The following is a 16,633-nucleotide window of genomic DNA, read 5'->3' on the forward strand; positions in this document are numbered from 1 at the left end:
TGCTGTATTCAAGTTCTCTGATTGCGGAGCATCTCCAGGATTGATACGACGAATGGAGCAGTCTGCATCAATAGTTGCCCGCACATCTCGGGGGCACTAAGGGACCTTGCGGGCCTTTTGACACGCGTGAAGTAGCGTGATGTGTAGGTGGTTACCGCCCAAGGCTAGCGCTGTACTACCGCGTAAATGGTCCAACCCAAAGCGCGTCCAGTGCTTGTTCTGCCGCTATGGCATTTTCCAGTTGAGACTTCATGGGTTACATGCAGACCTGCATCTTGCATGTATCTTGACCTCTTCAACCGCCAAATAACCGAGTGGCTGTAGGTCTCGCCCAGAGCCTCAACTATGCCCTGCTTATGAAATTTGTCTATCGTCCAATCACGACTATGACAACAATCGTCTGCCGCCATGTCAGCCCGGAATCCAGAACCTCCAAGTGCACAGTCTGATGGCTCAGAGCAACCACACCATCTGCCCTCACGAGGAAGGCTAGCTGTGAGGCAGAGAGAAGACTCACAGGACCAGACGAGCGCCAAACGAAAGCGCACCGACATGGCTTCGCGAGACCGAGACTCTACACCAGGTTCTACAATGGATGATGATGATCTGGACGATGTGTATGATCCGGATCAGCCTCTGGAAGAGAGACGGAAGGTCCAGCAGGGATTCCGCGATCTCCTCCGTGACATTACAGAGAACAGCGAGGAATATCTGCAGGGTGATTCTCACGGCCTCCACGAGACCATCTTACGAGCCAACGAACTGTCCAAGCAAGTACGACAAACTACAGAAGCAACCATTGATTCACGGCTGCTTGTCAGTACGACCGACCTGTCATATCGGAAAACACTACGCCTTACTCAAGGCAGCCTATCACAGGGGCTTGACGTTGATGACTTCATCTCCAAATGCATCACATATATGCGAAATGGTGGGGGGATTACGAGCGATCAATCTCTGGAGCTTTCAAGCACCCAGAGGCAGCGGAGGCGGACCATACACGATAGATCAAACGATAATGATAATGACGATGTGGGGGACGAGGGAGACATGATGAATTGGGCTCATCTCGGCCGTTTTGCTTGCTTGCCATACATTAGACGACCTGCGCTGCCCGGCTTCCTTCTAGGTCCGCTATCGGTGGAAAAGAAGGCACGCAAGGCAGCAAAGCGAAATGCCCCGTTTCGCCCAAATAGTTTAACGGAGACGAGGCCTGAAATTCTCAACGTGGATGACCTGGCCAAGAAGGAAAACGACCTTACCGTCATATGCGGGAAGATACTTCAACAGCTCTACAAAGTCCAGGCTGATACACAGCAAACAGTGGCAGACTTAATCACAGACGACATGGATGACGAGGAAACTACTCGGATTATGCACCAGCATGGGCTTCGAAGTACAGGAGGAATCGACCTAATGCGATTCGTGGTTAACCCAAAGTCTTTTGGACAGACTATCGAGAATTTGTTCTACGTGAGCTTTCTAATCCGTGATGGGAGGGTAGAGATTGATTTCGATGAACATGGTCTCCCCGCGTTAGGTGAGTGTCGAATTGATGCAAAGCACGCATTTGCTTCCACGTTGTGCAACTGATGCTGATACCGTGCGCAGCACCAGTAGACCGAGAGAGCGATGACACCGCCGCTATTCGCCAGGCAACATCTAAGCATCAAGCTATTTTATCTATGGATATGGAAACATGGCGAGACATAATCGACACAATGGGCATCAAAGAGCCCATGATTGAACACCGACCCGAACTAACGGTTTCCGGCCCAGGAGCCAGGGGCTGGTATGGCTAAATATAGCCTCTTTGAGTAGTTGAAATGAACAAAGACTTTTTGTGCCTATGGAATGCTACCAAGTCCTGATGTTTTATGCGTTGTTATAGACAAAGAAGTGCCGGAAGAGGAGGTGGACAAAGCTTTGGCTGAAAGACAAGCCAGTTGGATTGTGCCCGCACGTTATGAACAGTGCCCTCTCGCCCCGATATTATTTACCCCTTGGATATACTTTGTATCTACACGACAAAGAAAGTGGAATCAACCCTTGACGGGGCTACACAATGGTGATGAAGCAAGTGTGAATGAAGCATGGCGAGGTGGCAAAGGAATCCTCATTTCAGTTGCTTCTAGGTAGGAAATCATCTCTTTTGACCAAAAGCCCCTTTATTCATCACGTTTTTATCAAAGGCAAAAGTTTGTATCGACAGCCCTTTTGAATGATGAAACAGGGAGATGAGGTTTGAATTGACTATATATTCTTCGCATCTCTGCGAGCCGTAGGCACTCATTTCTGCGACCTTGAAGTCAAGATATTTCACTTGCATAGCCTGGCATATTTATGCGTCCTCTTTTGGCATAACGTTTCAATTTGGTCTTTTATTTTCGAAACTTTGGGAAGCGTTCCACCCCAAGGCAACCCTTGAACTACTCAGATTCACGTCTCCTTAAACTGAACATGTCTGGAAACAAGCCAAGCCCGGTTGGCACCGATGAATCGGGCACGTGGAAAAATACAGATGTACCTGACGAATTTGCTGCAAATGGCTCAGGTTACAGTTCTGCCCCTAAACGCAGAAGAGGACCAACTCGAAGCCCAGCCGTACAGAATAAATATGGCGGCCTGGCAACACCTGCTGCCGCCCAGCTAAATGATATGAACGGACATGGCGAATCGATTGAAGCTGCAATTCCACCCCTTGCGAACGACTATATCAATCCAACAGCTTCCGAAAGCTCAATTTTGGAGGAGCAGTCTGGCGAAGAAGAGGATACGAGGATGTCCGAAAGAGGATCTTCGATAGGAGGGGAAATTCCTACTTTGGAGGACGACGAGATGTCTTTTCCGGATGCGAATAACAATATGACTGGAGACTCGCTGGGATTGGAATTGAACGCTGCTAGCAATCAGAGCGACGAGGAAGACGAATACAACACTGTTACCAGAGACAACATCCTCCCAGTTGACTCACCACAATCAAGTCGGTCGATATCAAGTGATGACGATGCGATGGACACCGCAAGCGAAATTGGAAATAACATCGTTTACTCTATCAACGCAGATTCGAATCAAAACCCCGAGGTAAACATTGATGAGATTCTTGCAGAACTTGATTCCTTGAGGAAGAAAGTTGCGTCTCAAGATGAGATGGTGGAAGCAATGCTTCAAGAAAATGCTTCATTAAAGAAACAGCTGGAGTCTCAAGATGAGGGAGCGGGAGCAGTGCGTCAAGAAAATGCTTCGTTAAAGGAACAGTTGCAGTCTTACACGGAGATAATTTCAGCAGGCGAAGCAGAAATCGCCGCCCTCAAGAAAACAACAGTCAAGGCAAATCCATCTGGTGATGTTGCTACGAAAACTGAGACCCCCGCTGGACAGATTTTGCAACTAAACTACCCGAGAAAAGACGATGATAAGCAGAAAGTCATCTCGTTGGAGAAGCCTTCATCATCGCCGCCAGCGTCTTCACTTGTGGCGCAAAAAGCTACAGCGGTTCGACGCGTTCAACCTTTTGTCGCTATTGCAAAAGATCTATATTTCGACTTCACTGAGGCAATGAACGTGGGACCAAAGCAAGGTCCTTTATCGGGTAGTACGACATATATCTTCCAAATCTGGGCACGAGCAGTAATCACTTTTCTGGCAACCCCAATTTGGACGTTGATGAGTCTTTTCATGTATCTGTCAGTGCAACACGAGCAGAATTTGTGGATGCAGGCGAATGCTCTGACTAGGAAGCAGCTGTTGGGACAAGTAAGCGGTGCAACAGGAGATTGGACAGCAGATTGGATCTGGAACATGGTTTTCACCGTTGGGAGCGTGATATCATTGTGTAAGTTATAGACGTTTTTGAACACTTGTGGATGATGTTGGGAGTATAAGATGCTTGGATGGTTGTGAGAGGTGCTAGTCAGTATGCAGGTAATGAGATTCAGTTGTCATTGTTTAGTTTCCTTACATAATCAGTTCACTTGTTAGATAAAGAAGAGAAATGCAAAACTCAGATCTTAGACTATAGAAGAGCCGACTTCTTCTGGTAAATTAGTCCCAGTAGTATTTATAGAGAGAATCCAGTACCAATTGATTCATGAATCTAGCATCATATCAAGCGCGGCTGGCTGCAAATGTGCACCTACCTAACAAGGCGTAGGTACCGAGGAAGAATATCCACCCCACTGCACCCCGCGACTCTCGGTTCCATGTTTAAAGGTGCGAACTAGCTGGAGGCCTTTACGCCTTACTGCCTGAATACCAAGGCGTTGAAGCGATGCGACCTGAAGACGAAGTAGCATACTTGTCCAGAAATACCAAAAAGAACAATTAGAACTCCCTAAAGAAATGCTTCGTTCGTCCAAGTGTTAGACAGTAGATGTCTACCTTATTAAGCACTTGAGCATCGTGAGCTATCGTCCATTGTACCCCCTCACAGGAGGGCCGAGGCAGCACACACAGCAGAGAGCACAGGAATATCATCAACAAATAGGGTTGGCAGTGTGGTAGTCGAAGAGGAAACTTGGCAGCGCTGCTAGCCGGAAAGACACGGAGTCCTACCGCTAGCAGGCCGCTGGAAATCTCGCAGCCTTTTGAGTGGGCGGCCGGATTGATGGGGAGAATGGGGTCAAATGGCCCAAAACCCAATCCTAGTGGCTGCACGTGACCCGGAAGAAAGCTCTTACCGGAGTAGTCGCTTTCCCGTCCTAAACTGCTCATTTTGAAAACTTCTCCCGGCCTTAACCAACTCATTTGCATATCCATCGCTGATTGCTCTCTGTCATCTGCCAAGATGTTCAAGAGGTGAGTCCTCACGCCTCAATCTGGCTGCCGGCCATTGATCCCTTGCCCTGCATGCGAATTGGAACAGACCTCTAACCGTGCCAAACCCGACAGCGGCGTTTCGTCCCTCGCAAGGGCTGCCCGCCCATCAATTGCCGCTCGACGAGCTATCCGACCAGCCTTCCCCCGATCCCCCATCGTCAGGCTTGCAAGCACTCAGAGCGTTGGAGATGGCAAGATCCACCAGGTAAGCCGTGCCTGGGAACGAATGGTCAATGGTGGAAATTGTCGCTAATAGCCGCCTTAGGTCATTGGTGCCGTCGTCGACGGTTAGTGAAAACCCTTGCGTTTTTTTTTTATATAGACGTGTATAGGAAGCATTGCGGCACCATTGAGCACGCGGCTGATTTTTCTATAGTCAAGTTCGACACTGCCAAGCTCCCTCCTATCCTGAACGCTCTGGAGACCACCAACAACAACCAGAAGCTGGTCCTCGAGGTCGCCGTAGGTACACCTGGTTGCTGTTGTTAAGTACCGCATCTAACATATTGTCTAGCAACACTTGGGTGAGAATGTCGTTCGCTGCATTGCCATGGACGGTAAGGATATTCCGCTCTCATCTTCGCAATGGACTTTGAAAGCTCATGGACATGATAGGTACTGAGGGTCTTGTTCGTGGTGCCAAGGCTTCCGACACTGGTGCTCCCATCACCATTCCTGTCGGCCCCGCCACTCTCGGTCGTATCCTGAACGTCACTGGTGACCCCATTGATGAGCGAGGACCTGTCAAGACCGACAAGTTCCTGCCCATCCACGCTGATCCCCCCTCTTTCACTGACCAGTCCACCTCTGCCGAGATTCTGGTCACTGGTATCAAGGTCGTCGATCTGCTCGCTCCTTACGCTCGTGGTGGAAAGATTGGTCTCTTCGGTGGTGCTGGTGTCGGCAAGACCGTCTTCATTCAGGAGCTGATCAACAACATCGCCAAGGCTCACGGTGGTTACTCCGTCTTCACCGGTGTCGGCGAGCGTACTCGTGAGGGTAACGATCTGTACCACGAAATGCAGGAGACCTCCGTCATTCAGCTTGATGGCGAGTCCAAGGTCGCTCTGGTCTTCGGTCAGATGAACGAGCCCCCGGGAGCTCGTGCCCGTGTCGCCCTGACTGGTCTGACCATTGCTGAGTACTTCCGTGACCAGGAGGGTCAGGATGGTAAGTTGTTTATTTGTTTTTGCTGCGCCCTTTCTTCCCCTCCTTTTTTAGATACACGGCGCTAATATCTCCTCCACAGTGTTGCTCTTCATCGACAACATTTTCCGATTCACCCAGGCCGGTTCTGAGGTGTCTGCTCTGCTTGGTCGTATCCCCTCTGCCGTCGGTTACCAGCCCACCCTCGCCGTCGACATGGGTGGTATGCAGGAGCGAATTACCACCACCAAGAAGGGTTCCATTACCTCCGTCCAGGCTGTCTACGTCCCTGCTGACGATTTGACTGATCCTGCCCCTGCCACCACCTTCGCTCACTTGGACGCTACCACTGTCTTGTCCCGTGGTATCTCCGAGTTGGGTATCTACCCCGCCGTCGACCCTCTTGATTCCACCTCCCGTATGCTTGACCCCCGTATTGTCGGCCAGGAGCACTACTCGACCGCCACCCGTGTCCAGCAGATCCTCCAGGAGTACAAGGGTCTCCAGGATATCATTGCCATTCTGGGTATGGACGAACTGTCTGAAGCCGACAAGCTTACCGTCGAGCGTGCCCGTAAGATCCAGCGTTTCCTCAGCCAGCCTTTCACCGTCGCCCAGGTTTTCACTGGTATCGAGGGTAAGCTCGTTGACCTCAAGGACACCATTGCCTCCTTCAAGGCCATCCTCAACGGTGAGGGTGACAGCCTTCCCGAGGCTGCTTTCTACATGGTTGGCGACCTGGCCTCAGCCAAGGCTAAGGGTGAGAAGATTCTGGCGGATCTGGAGAAGAATTAAAAAGGCCTCAGTTAGCTCGTCCCAAGAGCTGGGAATGGTTGGCCTGTGTATAGACTAGTATAGTAGTAAACAGCTATCTGATAGTAAGAGTTCTTCAAACATGCTATCCATGGGCTATATGTACAAGAGCTGAGAAATTTTGCAACTATTAATATAACAAAAAAATTTATTCAAATTTACCGACGTAGGCTTATATGTTTGATTCATTTATCAATTCATCATATCCTACCAAATTCTATCGAAACAAATACAAGTATATCAGAAAACCAAGGCTCCAGGGACACAAGACTAAGCTAATGAGGACCGTAATCTCACAGTAAACCTAATGATTGGTCTACATAAGCTTCGTATTCTAGAAGGTAGCCTTGAGGCGAGACCAGCTCTGTATCTTCAAGTATGATCTTGGACAGCTGTTTGCGGTCTTGAGCGTCGAGGGCCGCGTATGGGACTTGCAAGAAGGCCTGCCATTCTAGATCAAGATGGCCGCAGATATCCCGTATTGTGCGATCTCCCACGCCCTCCAGCCACCAAACTTCCCATTGGACCAGCTTGAAAAAAGTTGCAAAGTAAGCAAGGATGACCAAAGCACGCGGCTGCGACATGCGCGCAATGTCGATGAACTGGCTGGGGAGATAGGTGAAGATGGTTATAATCCTTAGACTCCTCATGGATGAAGGCCCTTGTGCCAAATCCACATAGAGACTGCCCAAATACTTCAACGTCTCAACATATGCCTCCCTAAATGAGTAATCGAAATCACTCGGCGTGATGGAAGCGACCATCTGTAGGAGTTGACGAGGAATAAAAGCAGTCTTTTCCACATCGGTGGGAGGACGGAAGAATAGACTATTCAGGCCACTCTCGACAACAGTGGACTTGGAAACTAGATCCATAACGAGGATGATGCCCTTCCATACGACAAGCCAGTCAAGGATATATAAATGAGTGCCGTCTGGTTCTCGGAAGTTCTCGGATGACAAGGCCGTTAGAAGCAGAGAGTTCGCGACTAGAGCGGGAAAGTCTCCCGGATTAGCGTCTTCAATTGCCTTGCGATATCCTGCCAACGACTTGACCCGATACGACAGAGCACGCTTCGGATCGAACTGCTGATTGAGACGTTGCATATGTAAACTAGCGAGAGCGAAGATGGAGTCGAGCAGAAAGGGAGATTCGGATCCGAACCGAACCAACAGGCTTCTCATGATATTTTTATGGCCGTCGTTTGCGACAATGGAAAAGGAACCGCATGTTTGAGTCGCATAAAACCACAGTGCCTTCATATCCGCCATATCAATCCCGACTGGACACCATAGTAACTCGGCGGGTATAGAAGCAGTCTGATTGCTATACCTCTCGGCCAGCGAAAGTATAGGCGCCGAAAATAGGACAGACGATGCCGAAGATATACTTGTAGGATTTGTTGAGGTAGTCGTCTCAGACTTGGTATGATGCGCCAGCGCTCGACTCCCGAAGGACTTGGGATTCGAATCCCATACCGCCGAAGTCGTCACGGAGGCAGAGTGGCGCGGCTTTTGGGGATCAACATAGACACAGTCGGCCTTTCGCAGCTTACACGACCGGCACACGGGCCTCGATTCGTCACATTTCACCTTTCGCGCCTTGCAGTTCTGGCAGCCGGACCTGGACTTTTTGTGAGGGCGCTTCGCATGGTAGGGCTTTGGTTGTGGCGGGCTATCTAGTTCTGGTGCTTTCTCAAGCGGTGTCTCAGCCATAGTTGGCGGCGGCGAAGAGCCTTGTTAGACGTTCCATATGGAAGTATTGGCGCAATGTGTGTGATGCAGTTTGGGAGGCTGCTGCTTGATGACAATGCAGATCCGCACATGCGATGCACAGGCTAGTTCGGAACAAGACAGCACCGGGTACAGGGCCCTATCCCACCATGGTGATATTAGACGTTGAAGATACGGAGGAATAGCCTCGGTTAAACCAATTGGCAGTATTTTATTAACATTTTCAATTTATTTATTTTTCAAAATAAGTATCTGTCTCGTCTTTCTTTTAAAAAAGATTAAGCAAATGATAATGCAATATTGTATATTAATTTTTTTTTAAAAATGTTAAATATTCAAAAGAAATATTAAAGTAATATTAACTAAAGAGAAATAAAGATTTAATAAAGCAGTAATACTTATAACAATTAATATTTTATGGTATAGATGGACATACTACTGCTTTTATGCTTTATACCACCCCACTTCTCACATTTTCGTGGTGCGGCTGTAGATAGCTTAGCTGCCCACAGGCATGTAGTCAAAGATTTTTGCGCTAATCGCTCCATACTCATCACCAGCCAACTAGAAGTCGTATGATTTTGTCTAGTCAAAGACATATGGAGCACGGGAATTAAATCCCCTCGCTGCACTACCGCAACCACCGACAATCTCGCTGCTACCTCTCAATTGAACTCGACTCGAGCTCCGTCAATCGCAAATCCCTACAAGATGCTGCGCTCTATGGTTCTACGAGGCAATGCCTTGACGCAGACCACCCGACTGGCTGCGTCCAGGGCCATGTCGAGCCAGGCGCTCTCCAACCCGACCCTGTCCAACATCGAGAAACGCTGGGAGGGAATGCCTCTCCAGGAGCAGGCCGACCTGTGGATGGCCCTGCGTGACCGCATGAAGGGCAGCTGGAACGACCTGACCCTGCAGGAGAAGAAGGCCGGTAGGTGGTGCACCTTGATTTTTTGTGAAAATCCCTCCCGGGAGAGCTGGCTTGAGCTTGCTGCCTCGATCCGGAGCTGCAGACTCTTTTCTTTTCTTTCTTCTCTCTCTCGAGGACCTACAACAGCTCATACGATAACGATCCCGGCAATCCGCTCTTAATTGGCATGGAAACTGTTCACCAAATCGAGGCGGGCCAAGGTGCTCAGTGTCATCAATTCCTGGACCGAGTGGGCTGGAATTTTATGCCAATCAACAAAAGAGCTTTTGCCAATACGCATAAAACATACGTTCAACACGTCATTACCACTGCTACTAGCACTTATAATCATCTTCTTCAGCTGCTAACTTCATGTCATGACAATAGCTTACTGGATCGCCTTCGGCCCTCACGGCCCCCGCACCGTTGACGCTCCCGGAGCCGGTGCCCGTGTTGCCTGGGGAGTTGCCGTTGGCCTTGCCGCCTCTCTCGCTCTCTTCGCTGCCATCCGAGTTGCCGCCAAGCCTGCGCCTTACACCATGAACAAGGAGTACCAGGAGGCCTCTAACGAGCTTCTCAAGGTATATAGATATTTCTCCATATTTCAAATTGACGCTGCGAGGATATGACTAACTAACCTGCTTGAATAGGCTCAAGGTGCTGATCCCCTCACCGGTATCTCTTCTCCCGGCTATACTGGCAAGGGTGTTGTTCAGTCCCCTCCCAAAAACTAAAATAACACACGATAATATCGCTCCAAGCTTCGCACAATTTGGGCGGGCATGGGAGACGGTTTATCAAAACGACATTTGTACATGTATAGCTTTAGTCTTAGAGAGTATGCAAGACAGGGTTCTCGCATGGCGTTGATTATTCAAGTGACGAGTCTGGAATGATGTTACATCAGGAGCCAGTGCCATTCTTCCAAAATCATCTCTTTATTCATTGATCCGTGAAGAAGGTATCACGCAATTCACGGACAACAACACCTACGAAAAAAGTTTTGCCTCGAAAAAGTCTTCGAAATGCCCTCATGCATATTACTATTCTAAATCACGAAAAAGGAAAAAGGACAAAGAAACAAAATTGGTTACGCATGCTTCTCAAATCTCATCCTCTACCTTCGTCTACCTGCCCCAGTTCCTCCAGTGAGTGCTCCGGGTTGGGCGGGTTGAATTGCTCTTCTTCCATCATCCGAATAAGCTCATGACGTCCATCTTTCCCCCAGTACGGTGCTTTTTCATGCCCATTGACGCAGGCTTCAGTGATGAGGACGTATGGCGTCGGGGCGTCAAACATTGGTTCAGCCAAAACGCGCTCCATCTCCATCTTCAACCCTCGTGCACCCGTCTCGGCTGCAAGCGCGCGTTCAGCAATGGCGCTTAGTGCTTTTTCCGTAAAGAATAGCTGAGACGGATATGTCTCAAACAGCGCAGTATACTGAGCCACTAGGCTATTGCGTGGCTCGGTGAGAATTCGATAGAGGTCTTCCTTTGACAAGGGGCTGAGAGCGCAGATATTGTGTAGTCGGCCTATAATCTCGGGAATAAAGCCGAACCGCTGGAGGTCCTCAGATACTACCAAGTCCATTGGAGTGAAACTTGGTGCAGACTGTGGGCTGTAGTGTGCTAGGTGGGCGTATGTTTCAGGTGGCAGATTGTAATTGTTTCCCGTCCCGGCTTGTCGACTTTGAACATCCCCTCCAAACCCCATGGCTGGCTTTGAGACTCGCCGAAGAATAATCTTATCCAGCCCCACGAAAGCGCCGCAGAAGACGAAGAGAATGTTGGTGGTATCGACGGTGTACTGGTCCACTTTGCCTGGCGGACTGCTCACTGGCATTGATGTTGTAGGGGCACCGGATGCAGTGTAATTTGTGGGAATGGGTGTAGACGCGCGAGAAGAACGATTGTCCTTGACGTTGATGGTGACTTTTGTTCCCTCAACGAGTTTGAGCAAGGCCTGCTGAACTCCTTCGCCACTGACATCTCGACCGGTTGCTGTCTCTCGTCTTGCTAGCTTGTCAAACTCATCTAAAACCACCACCCCGTGCTCTGCCGCCTTGACATCGTAATTTGCTTCTATAAGCAGCCTTTCAATGCAGGATTCCACGTCTTGTCCAATGTAGCCTGCTTGGGTTAGGGAGTTACAGTCGCAGATGGTGAGCGGTACTTGTATCTTCTTGCTCAAAGTTCTGAGATTTTCTCATCAGCTAAAACGAGCCAAACAATTATAAAAGGTAGGAATCAGCCCCTTACTCTAGGATATACGTCTTGCCAACACCAGTCGGCCCAATCACAAGGATATTGCTCTTGTCAATCTTGATGTGCTCCGCAACAGCCGGCTCCTCGGGCTTGAAAATCGGAGCATTAAAGCTTGCTTCGGACGCGAGCTCAGACGCCTGGCGGGCTGAGGAAGTTTGTCCAGGAACTTCGTCTTGATGGACTGTGTTACCGGCAGGGATCTTGGGGTTTGTAAGCAGTGAACTTACCTTCGAGAGGGAGAGCATCCCATCGCCTTTGGGACAGCTCTCTATCACGTGCGAACCGTTGGCGCATGAGTTTCTCATGCTTCTCCTTGTCCTCTTGTTCATGCTGGCGCCTTCTCCTGAGATTCTGGTAGTGGTTGAAGATGGCGGCGCAGATTGTCTTTTTAGCACGGTCCTGGCCCACGACGTATTCGTCCACACGCCTTTTCAAATCACGAGGGTAGAATTGCGGCACTCCGAAATTTACTTTTCTAAACATGGGACCACGGCCAGATTCCTGTGTAGGATCATAGCTTCTGGTAAAGCCGGAGCTAAAGTCCGGCGTCTGCTTGGATCGAAGAGACGGATATACCGAGAGATGACGGCTATAGTAGCCTGGCAGCACGGTGACCCTATATCTCTGGATTGGGGAAGAGCACCAATGGGACAAGAAACGCCCCCGGCTTAGTCTCATCATTGTGAAAAATGAGACTTCCGGTATAGCATATCTAGAAAATGGGAATGGCGGTTGTCAGGGATCCAAACAGCTGGATGGTTTGACTTAGGGGCGTGGCGACCCGTTCAGGTCATCGTATGGGGTCTCAAGATATCGTGTCAATATGAAGAAATTGGGTAGAAAGGATGAGCGGTTTCAACGTTATCAGGAGTTCAGATTGTAAACAAGAATCGAATATCTTCTAGGGTGCGTCTTTAAGCAGATCAAGTGTCTTTGTTCATATTGTATTGTAGCTGGCCATGCGTTAAGAGGCCAGGATCCGCAAGCAGTGAGACGATGTCGGAGTACTACTCCAAGATGAGGTAAGCAGCTCTCCAAAAGCTTAAACTCCGCAGACCGGTTTGCCAGCCAATCAGCTTATAGATCGCCGTTTGCATTGGAGCTTCATGTTTGACAAAGGAGGTGTCTAGCTATGAATGCTGTAAGTGCAAACCTCCGTAAAACCACATAATGGATATATAAGCAAGTGGAGCAATATGTTCTTAAACGTCATGTTCGCAAGGCCTTACTGGATAGACGAATATCACATGGAAATTCGCTTGATGGACTCTGGATAGGGATGTAACCACATCTACATAGTTGTGCTTGGTTGAAACAAAAATCCATCAACTCAATGAAAAGGATAATTGCAAAATTCGTCAATGGGATTAGGAGCTATTTCCGACGAGCAACAGTCCCTCTATTTCACAGAAGAGTCTGTAAGTCAGAGAATAATACTGTGCTATCATTGGCTGTCTCATGGCATGATGTCAGAAACTAGTTCATGCCCGCGGAAACTCCGCGGAAAATCTTTCGATAAGCGACTCCCCCAATGCCCATGGAAAATGAATGGCAACTGCTTCCTTTCATTCCATGGACTCTTCGTAGAAAATTGTTGGCTTATCCTGTTGAACCATATTCCAGAATGGGTCGCCAACCGAGACAACGCCCAATTTCGTGCCACCTGTGTAGGGTACGCAAGTTGCGCTGCAGTCGCCAGTTTCCATGCTCCAACTGTACGTCGCGCGGCGTTGTTTGCCAGCATGAAGGGGTCGCGGTCGCGGCAGCGACGGGAAGTCAAGCGCAGGTCAAGTCGCCTGCTCTGAAGGATGCGTCGACGTTGGAGCTTCTGGCTCGTCTGGAGCGTCTGGAGAGCCTCGTTGCGGCCCAGGGGAGCGAAAAGGATGGCGACTCGGTGAAAGGGGCTGAAAAGCCAATACAACAAGCGCATACTCCTGCCTTGGCATCACGCCCAGTGCCACCTAGACTGCAGCGCTTGACGGCTGACGCGCTGGAGCTGGAGCGATCCTGCTCCGATCAAAAGTTGATGGTGAGCCCGAGCATTCCTCCCCAAGGGGCTGTCTCTGCGCGGTAAGATGTGCTTTCGTGAGACTGAGATCTAGAGTAGGATTCCTTGATATCTGACCCCATCATCTTTCGTACCTGTCCCATTCGATTAGCCCCAACTCAACCGTCCCATGCTTTTCAAAATGGTCATCCTGCGTCAATGACAGGGCCGGTGGATGCCGTCAAGTGCATCTGGCTGCCTCGCCGAGATGAGATGCGCATCATACTCCAGAAGTACATAGCTGATATTTCCTTGTTTTACCACATCATACATGTCCCCACGGTGCAGAGCCTCGTGGAAGACATATACGCAGGGCTGGAGGCAAACGTCCGTGTCGATGTTGGCGGCATATTGCTGCTGCTAAGCATATGTGCAAGCACAACATATGCGTGGTCGGCCCCCGATGATATCAGGTGTTTGTTCTCAGACTATTCCGAGGCGAACGGACAGTCAACCTTCTGGACTAAGCAGGCGCTGGATGTCGTCGATCATGCACAGAGAACCGCACATGCGTCATTGGAATGCATCCAAGGCCTCATCATCCTGTTCTTCGTCTTCTGTAATCACGAGAGCGTCTCATACCGTGCCCGTAGTGTCTTCATGTCGGCCATTGCAATGGCCACGGAGCTGTCGTTGCATCGTCTCGATGACCCTCGAGGTAGTCCAATGCCGACGCTCCTTCGGATGAGCGAGTCCAGGAAGGAAATTGGAAGGAGAGTTTGGTGGTTCATGGTTGCAACCGACTGGTAAGTCTGGATCTCTCGGCATATGATCGCAAACATATCATCATCCAAGATTGCTAACCGATCCTCAAGGACATTGGCTCAATTCAATTGTCCTCAAGAAGGCTTTTACCTCATCCACCAAAACCAGATGGCTGTAAACAAGCCACGAAATGCAAATGACGAAGACATCATGGAGGGAGTAGAGATTGTTGATCGTCCAGCAACCGAGGCCACTTGCATCTCCTATTTCGTCCAGCGCATCCGTCTTGCAGAAGTATGTCGGGCACTGGTTGACCGCACACCTTTGGGCAAGCCGGTTTCCGAATCCGAGGTATATAAAAATGTGCTGGATGCAGATGCAAAGCTCAACCAGTTCATCAGTGATGCTCCGGACTTCCTTTCACTCGATTGCTCACACCTGGATGAACTTCCTGTCACTGATCCCAGACGCTCGCCTTTTATCACTGCGCAACGCTACATGTTGAATCTGCTATTACACCGACAACTGTGTAAGATTCACCTTCCCTACTTAGCCCAGGGAACTGTCGATCCAGCATATGCCTATTCACGCGACGTTTGCCTGAGGTCCGCAAGGGTGATTTTCGAGCTTGACCATCAACTGCAAGGAGAATGTCTTCCCTTCTTCAGCTCTCGTTTGAGGTTGGCAATGGTTCTGCGTAGCCTGTTCCTAGCCAGCACTGCACTTGTGTTGAATGCTTGTCTGAAGGGCGATGCGGAAGATAATGGCGAGGGAGAAGATGATGTGGCTGGTGCATGGAAGATTTTGCACGAGGCACAAGGCCAGTTCCCACCGGCTGCTAGGCTGCTAGAGTTGTCCATTCAGATCCTCAAAAAGTACAAGATCAAGCATCGCGCCCTAGATCTGCTACAACAGCAATTGTCGGGGATTTCAAATTACGGAGAATCATTTCCCATGACACCTGATTCGACGAATCAAGATCTCCGCATGAACTCGATGCAGCAGAACATGGGCACTGAGCCTGACAACGTATTAATGGATCAACATTGGCAGATGCTCGAAGGGAAAATGGATTTGAATACTATAGATTGGGACAAGTTATTCTGGGGTATAGATGCCCCTTTTATTTAATATCATGACATGACGTATAATTCTAATGAGCTTAATGAATCTTACTTGACGCCGCAAATGTGATATGAGCAATTCTGGCTTAAATAAAGTAAGCGGTGGCTTGCTTGCACCCACAGAAGTGAGCCCCTGAGAGAAAGTCTACCGTGCCCGCCGTTGATCATTTCTTTGTTGTCTCTGTAAAGCGATTGCGCATTAACTACGGGTCACATGAGGATGTCATCATGCAGTAACCTCTCTTACCTTGCACTTTTTCCGTTGGTGATTGGTCTTGGGGAGCAAACAAAGGCTGGAAGGTGTAAAATCCTTTTCGAGAATTAGCATTGTGCCAAGCACAGGGCTGTTCCATGGCTACTGACCACCCACAACACCACAGAATACAGTAAGCGCAAGTGGCAGCGCCCTTTGAAAGCCACCACTCATGATGTGAGCAAAGTTGAGCGGACAATGGGTTATGGCCGCGATATAGAGTTATGGATGAATGATATTATAGATTTGCGTAGTGTTGAGATCCGGATTATCACTAATCGCGATAACGTTATAAGGGTGTAGAGGATGGATGGATTTAAAGGGTATAAGGTTATCTTGAATAAACTAAGCCTAAACAAGCAAAGGGTGCATTAGAGGTACTCATACTGATGCTTTTACTGCTATCGTTTTGTCACTGTCGCTGTCGTCGTCGTCGCTGCTGCTACTGCCACTACATATGGCCACTGCGAAGCTGATTTCCTTTTCTGTATAGGGTTGCTTAGTGCCACTTGGTAATATAATTTGGACACAAAACTCTTCTAACATCAAAGCAAGGAATGCAAGATGAGATGCAATCGGACCTTGTTCTCCCCCTCTTCCCCCGCATTTCCCGTTATAGCAGTATGTGTACTCGTACGCAGCAGTTGAAATGAGGGGCTCTTATTTTTCCCTGAACTCACAGACCAAGAATTGCTCGAGTGGCGACCTAGCCATGCCCAATAAGATGCCGCCTGTTGCATCACTATCTGTTGCACCTCATCATGCGACCGTCTCCGTGTATTAGGTTCAATTGATCTGCCTATCCAGCCAATAGCCT

At 49.2% G+C, this 16,633-nt stretch overlaps 7 protein-coding genes across 7 annotated transcripts; 5 read left to right on the top strand and 2 right to left on the bottom strand.

Moving 5' to 3' along the window:
• Positions 1–408: 408 nt before the first annotated feature.
• On the top strand, positions 409–1,802 carry T069G_06803 (binding domain of nse4/EID3 to nse3-MAGE domain-containing protein; the record flags this gene model as incomplete). Its single annotated transcript, XM_056174013.1, has 3 exons — positions 409–1,263; positions 1,318–1,540; positions 1,612–1,802. 3 exons carry the CDS (start codon positions 409–411, stop codon positions 1,800–1,802), a joined length of 1,269 nt encoding a protein of 422 aa, XP_056027592.1.
• Positions 1,803–2,460: 658 nt separating this feature from the next.
• T069G_06804 (uncharacterized protein) lies at positions 2,461–3,846 on the top strand (the record flags this gene model as incomplete). Its single annotated transcript, XM_056174014.1, has 1 exon — positions 2,461–3,846. The coding sequence occupies one exon, from the start codon at positions 2,461–2,463 to the stop codon at positions 3,844–3,846; it is 1,386 nt and encodes a 461-aa protein (XP_056027593.1).
• Positions 3,847–4,786: 940 nt separating this feature from the next.
• On the top strand, positions 4,787–6,759 carry T069G_06805 (ATP synthase alpha/beta family, nucleotide-binding domain-containing protein; the record flags this gene model as incomplete). Its single annotated transcript, XM_056174015.1, has 7 exons — positions 4,787–4,797; positions 4,891–5,023; positions 5,084–5,105; positions 5,195–5,280; positions 5,333–5,375; positions 5,434–5,988; positions 6,068–6,759. The coding sequence occupies 7 exons, from the start codon at positions 4,787–4,789 to the stop codon at positions 6,757–6,759; spliced, it is 1,542 nt and encodes a 513-aa protein (XP_056027594.1).
• A 311-nt stretch (positions 6,760–7,070) lies between these two features.
• Positions 7,071–8,492, bottom strand: T069G_06806 (fungal zn(2)-Cys(6) binuclear cluster domain-containing protein; the record flags this gene model as incomplete). Its single annotated transcript, XM_056174016.1, has 2 exons — positions 7,071–8,198; positions 8,256–8,492. 2 exons carry the CDS (start codon positions 8,490–8,492, stop codon positions 7,071–7,073), a joined length of 1,365 nt encoding a protein of 454 aa, XP_056027595.1.
• A 729-nt stretch (positions 8,493–9,221) lies between these two features.
• T069G_06807 (cytochrome c oxidase subunit IV domain-containing protein) lies at positions 9,222–10,157 on the top strand (the record flags this gene model as incomplete). Its single annotated transcript, XM_056174017.1, has 3 exons — positions 9,222–9,444; positions 9,811–10,004; positions 10,074–10,157. The coding sequence occupies 3 exons, from the start codon at positions 9,222–9,224 to the stop codon at positions 10,155–10,157; spliced, it is 501 nt and encodes a 166-aa protein (XP_056027596.1).
• A 376-nt stretch (positions 10,158–10,533) lies between these two features.
• Positions 10,534–12,368, bottom strand: T069G_06808 (AAA domain (Cdc48 subfamily) domain-containing protein; the record flags this gene model as incomplete). Its single annotated transcript, XM_056174018.1, has 3 exons — positions 10,534–11,617; positions 11,682–11,859; positions 11,915–12,368. The coding sequence occupies 3 exons, from the start codon at positions 12,366–12,368 to the stop codon at positions 10,534–10,536; spliced, it is 1,716 nt and encodes a 571-aa protein (XP_056027597.1).
• Positions 12,369–13,311: 943 nt separating this feature from the next.
• On the top strand, positions 13,312–15,570 carry T069G_06809 (fungal zn(2)-Cys(6) binuclear cluster domain-containing protein; the record flags this gene model as incomplete). The annotated part of the gene is made up of 3 exons (XM_056174019.1): positions 13,312–13,716; positions 13,795–14,480; positions 14,550–15,570. The coding sequence occupies 3 exons, from the start codon at positions 13,312–13,314 to the stop codon at positions 15,568–15,570; spliced, it is 2,112 nt and encodes a 703-aa protein (XP_056027598.1).
• Between the last annotated feature and the right edge of the window lie 1,063 nt (positions 15,571–16,633).

Source organism: Trichoderma breve, chromosome 4 (assembly GCF_028502605.1).
Source record: "Trichoderma breve strain T069 chromosome 4, whole genome shotgun sequence".
Taxonomy (NCBI): Eukaryota; Fungi; Ascomycota; class Sordariomycetes; order Hypocreales; family Hypocreaceae; genus Trichoderma; species Trichoderma breve.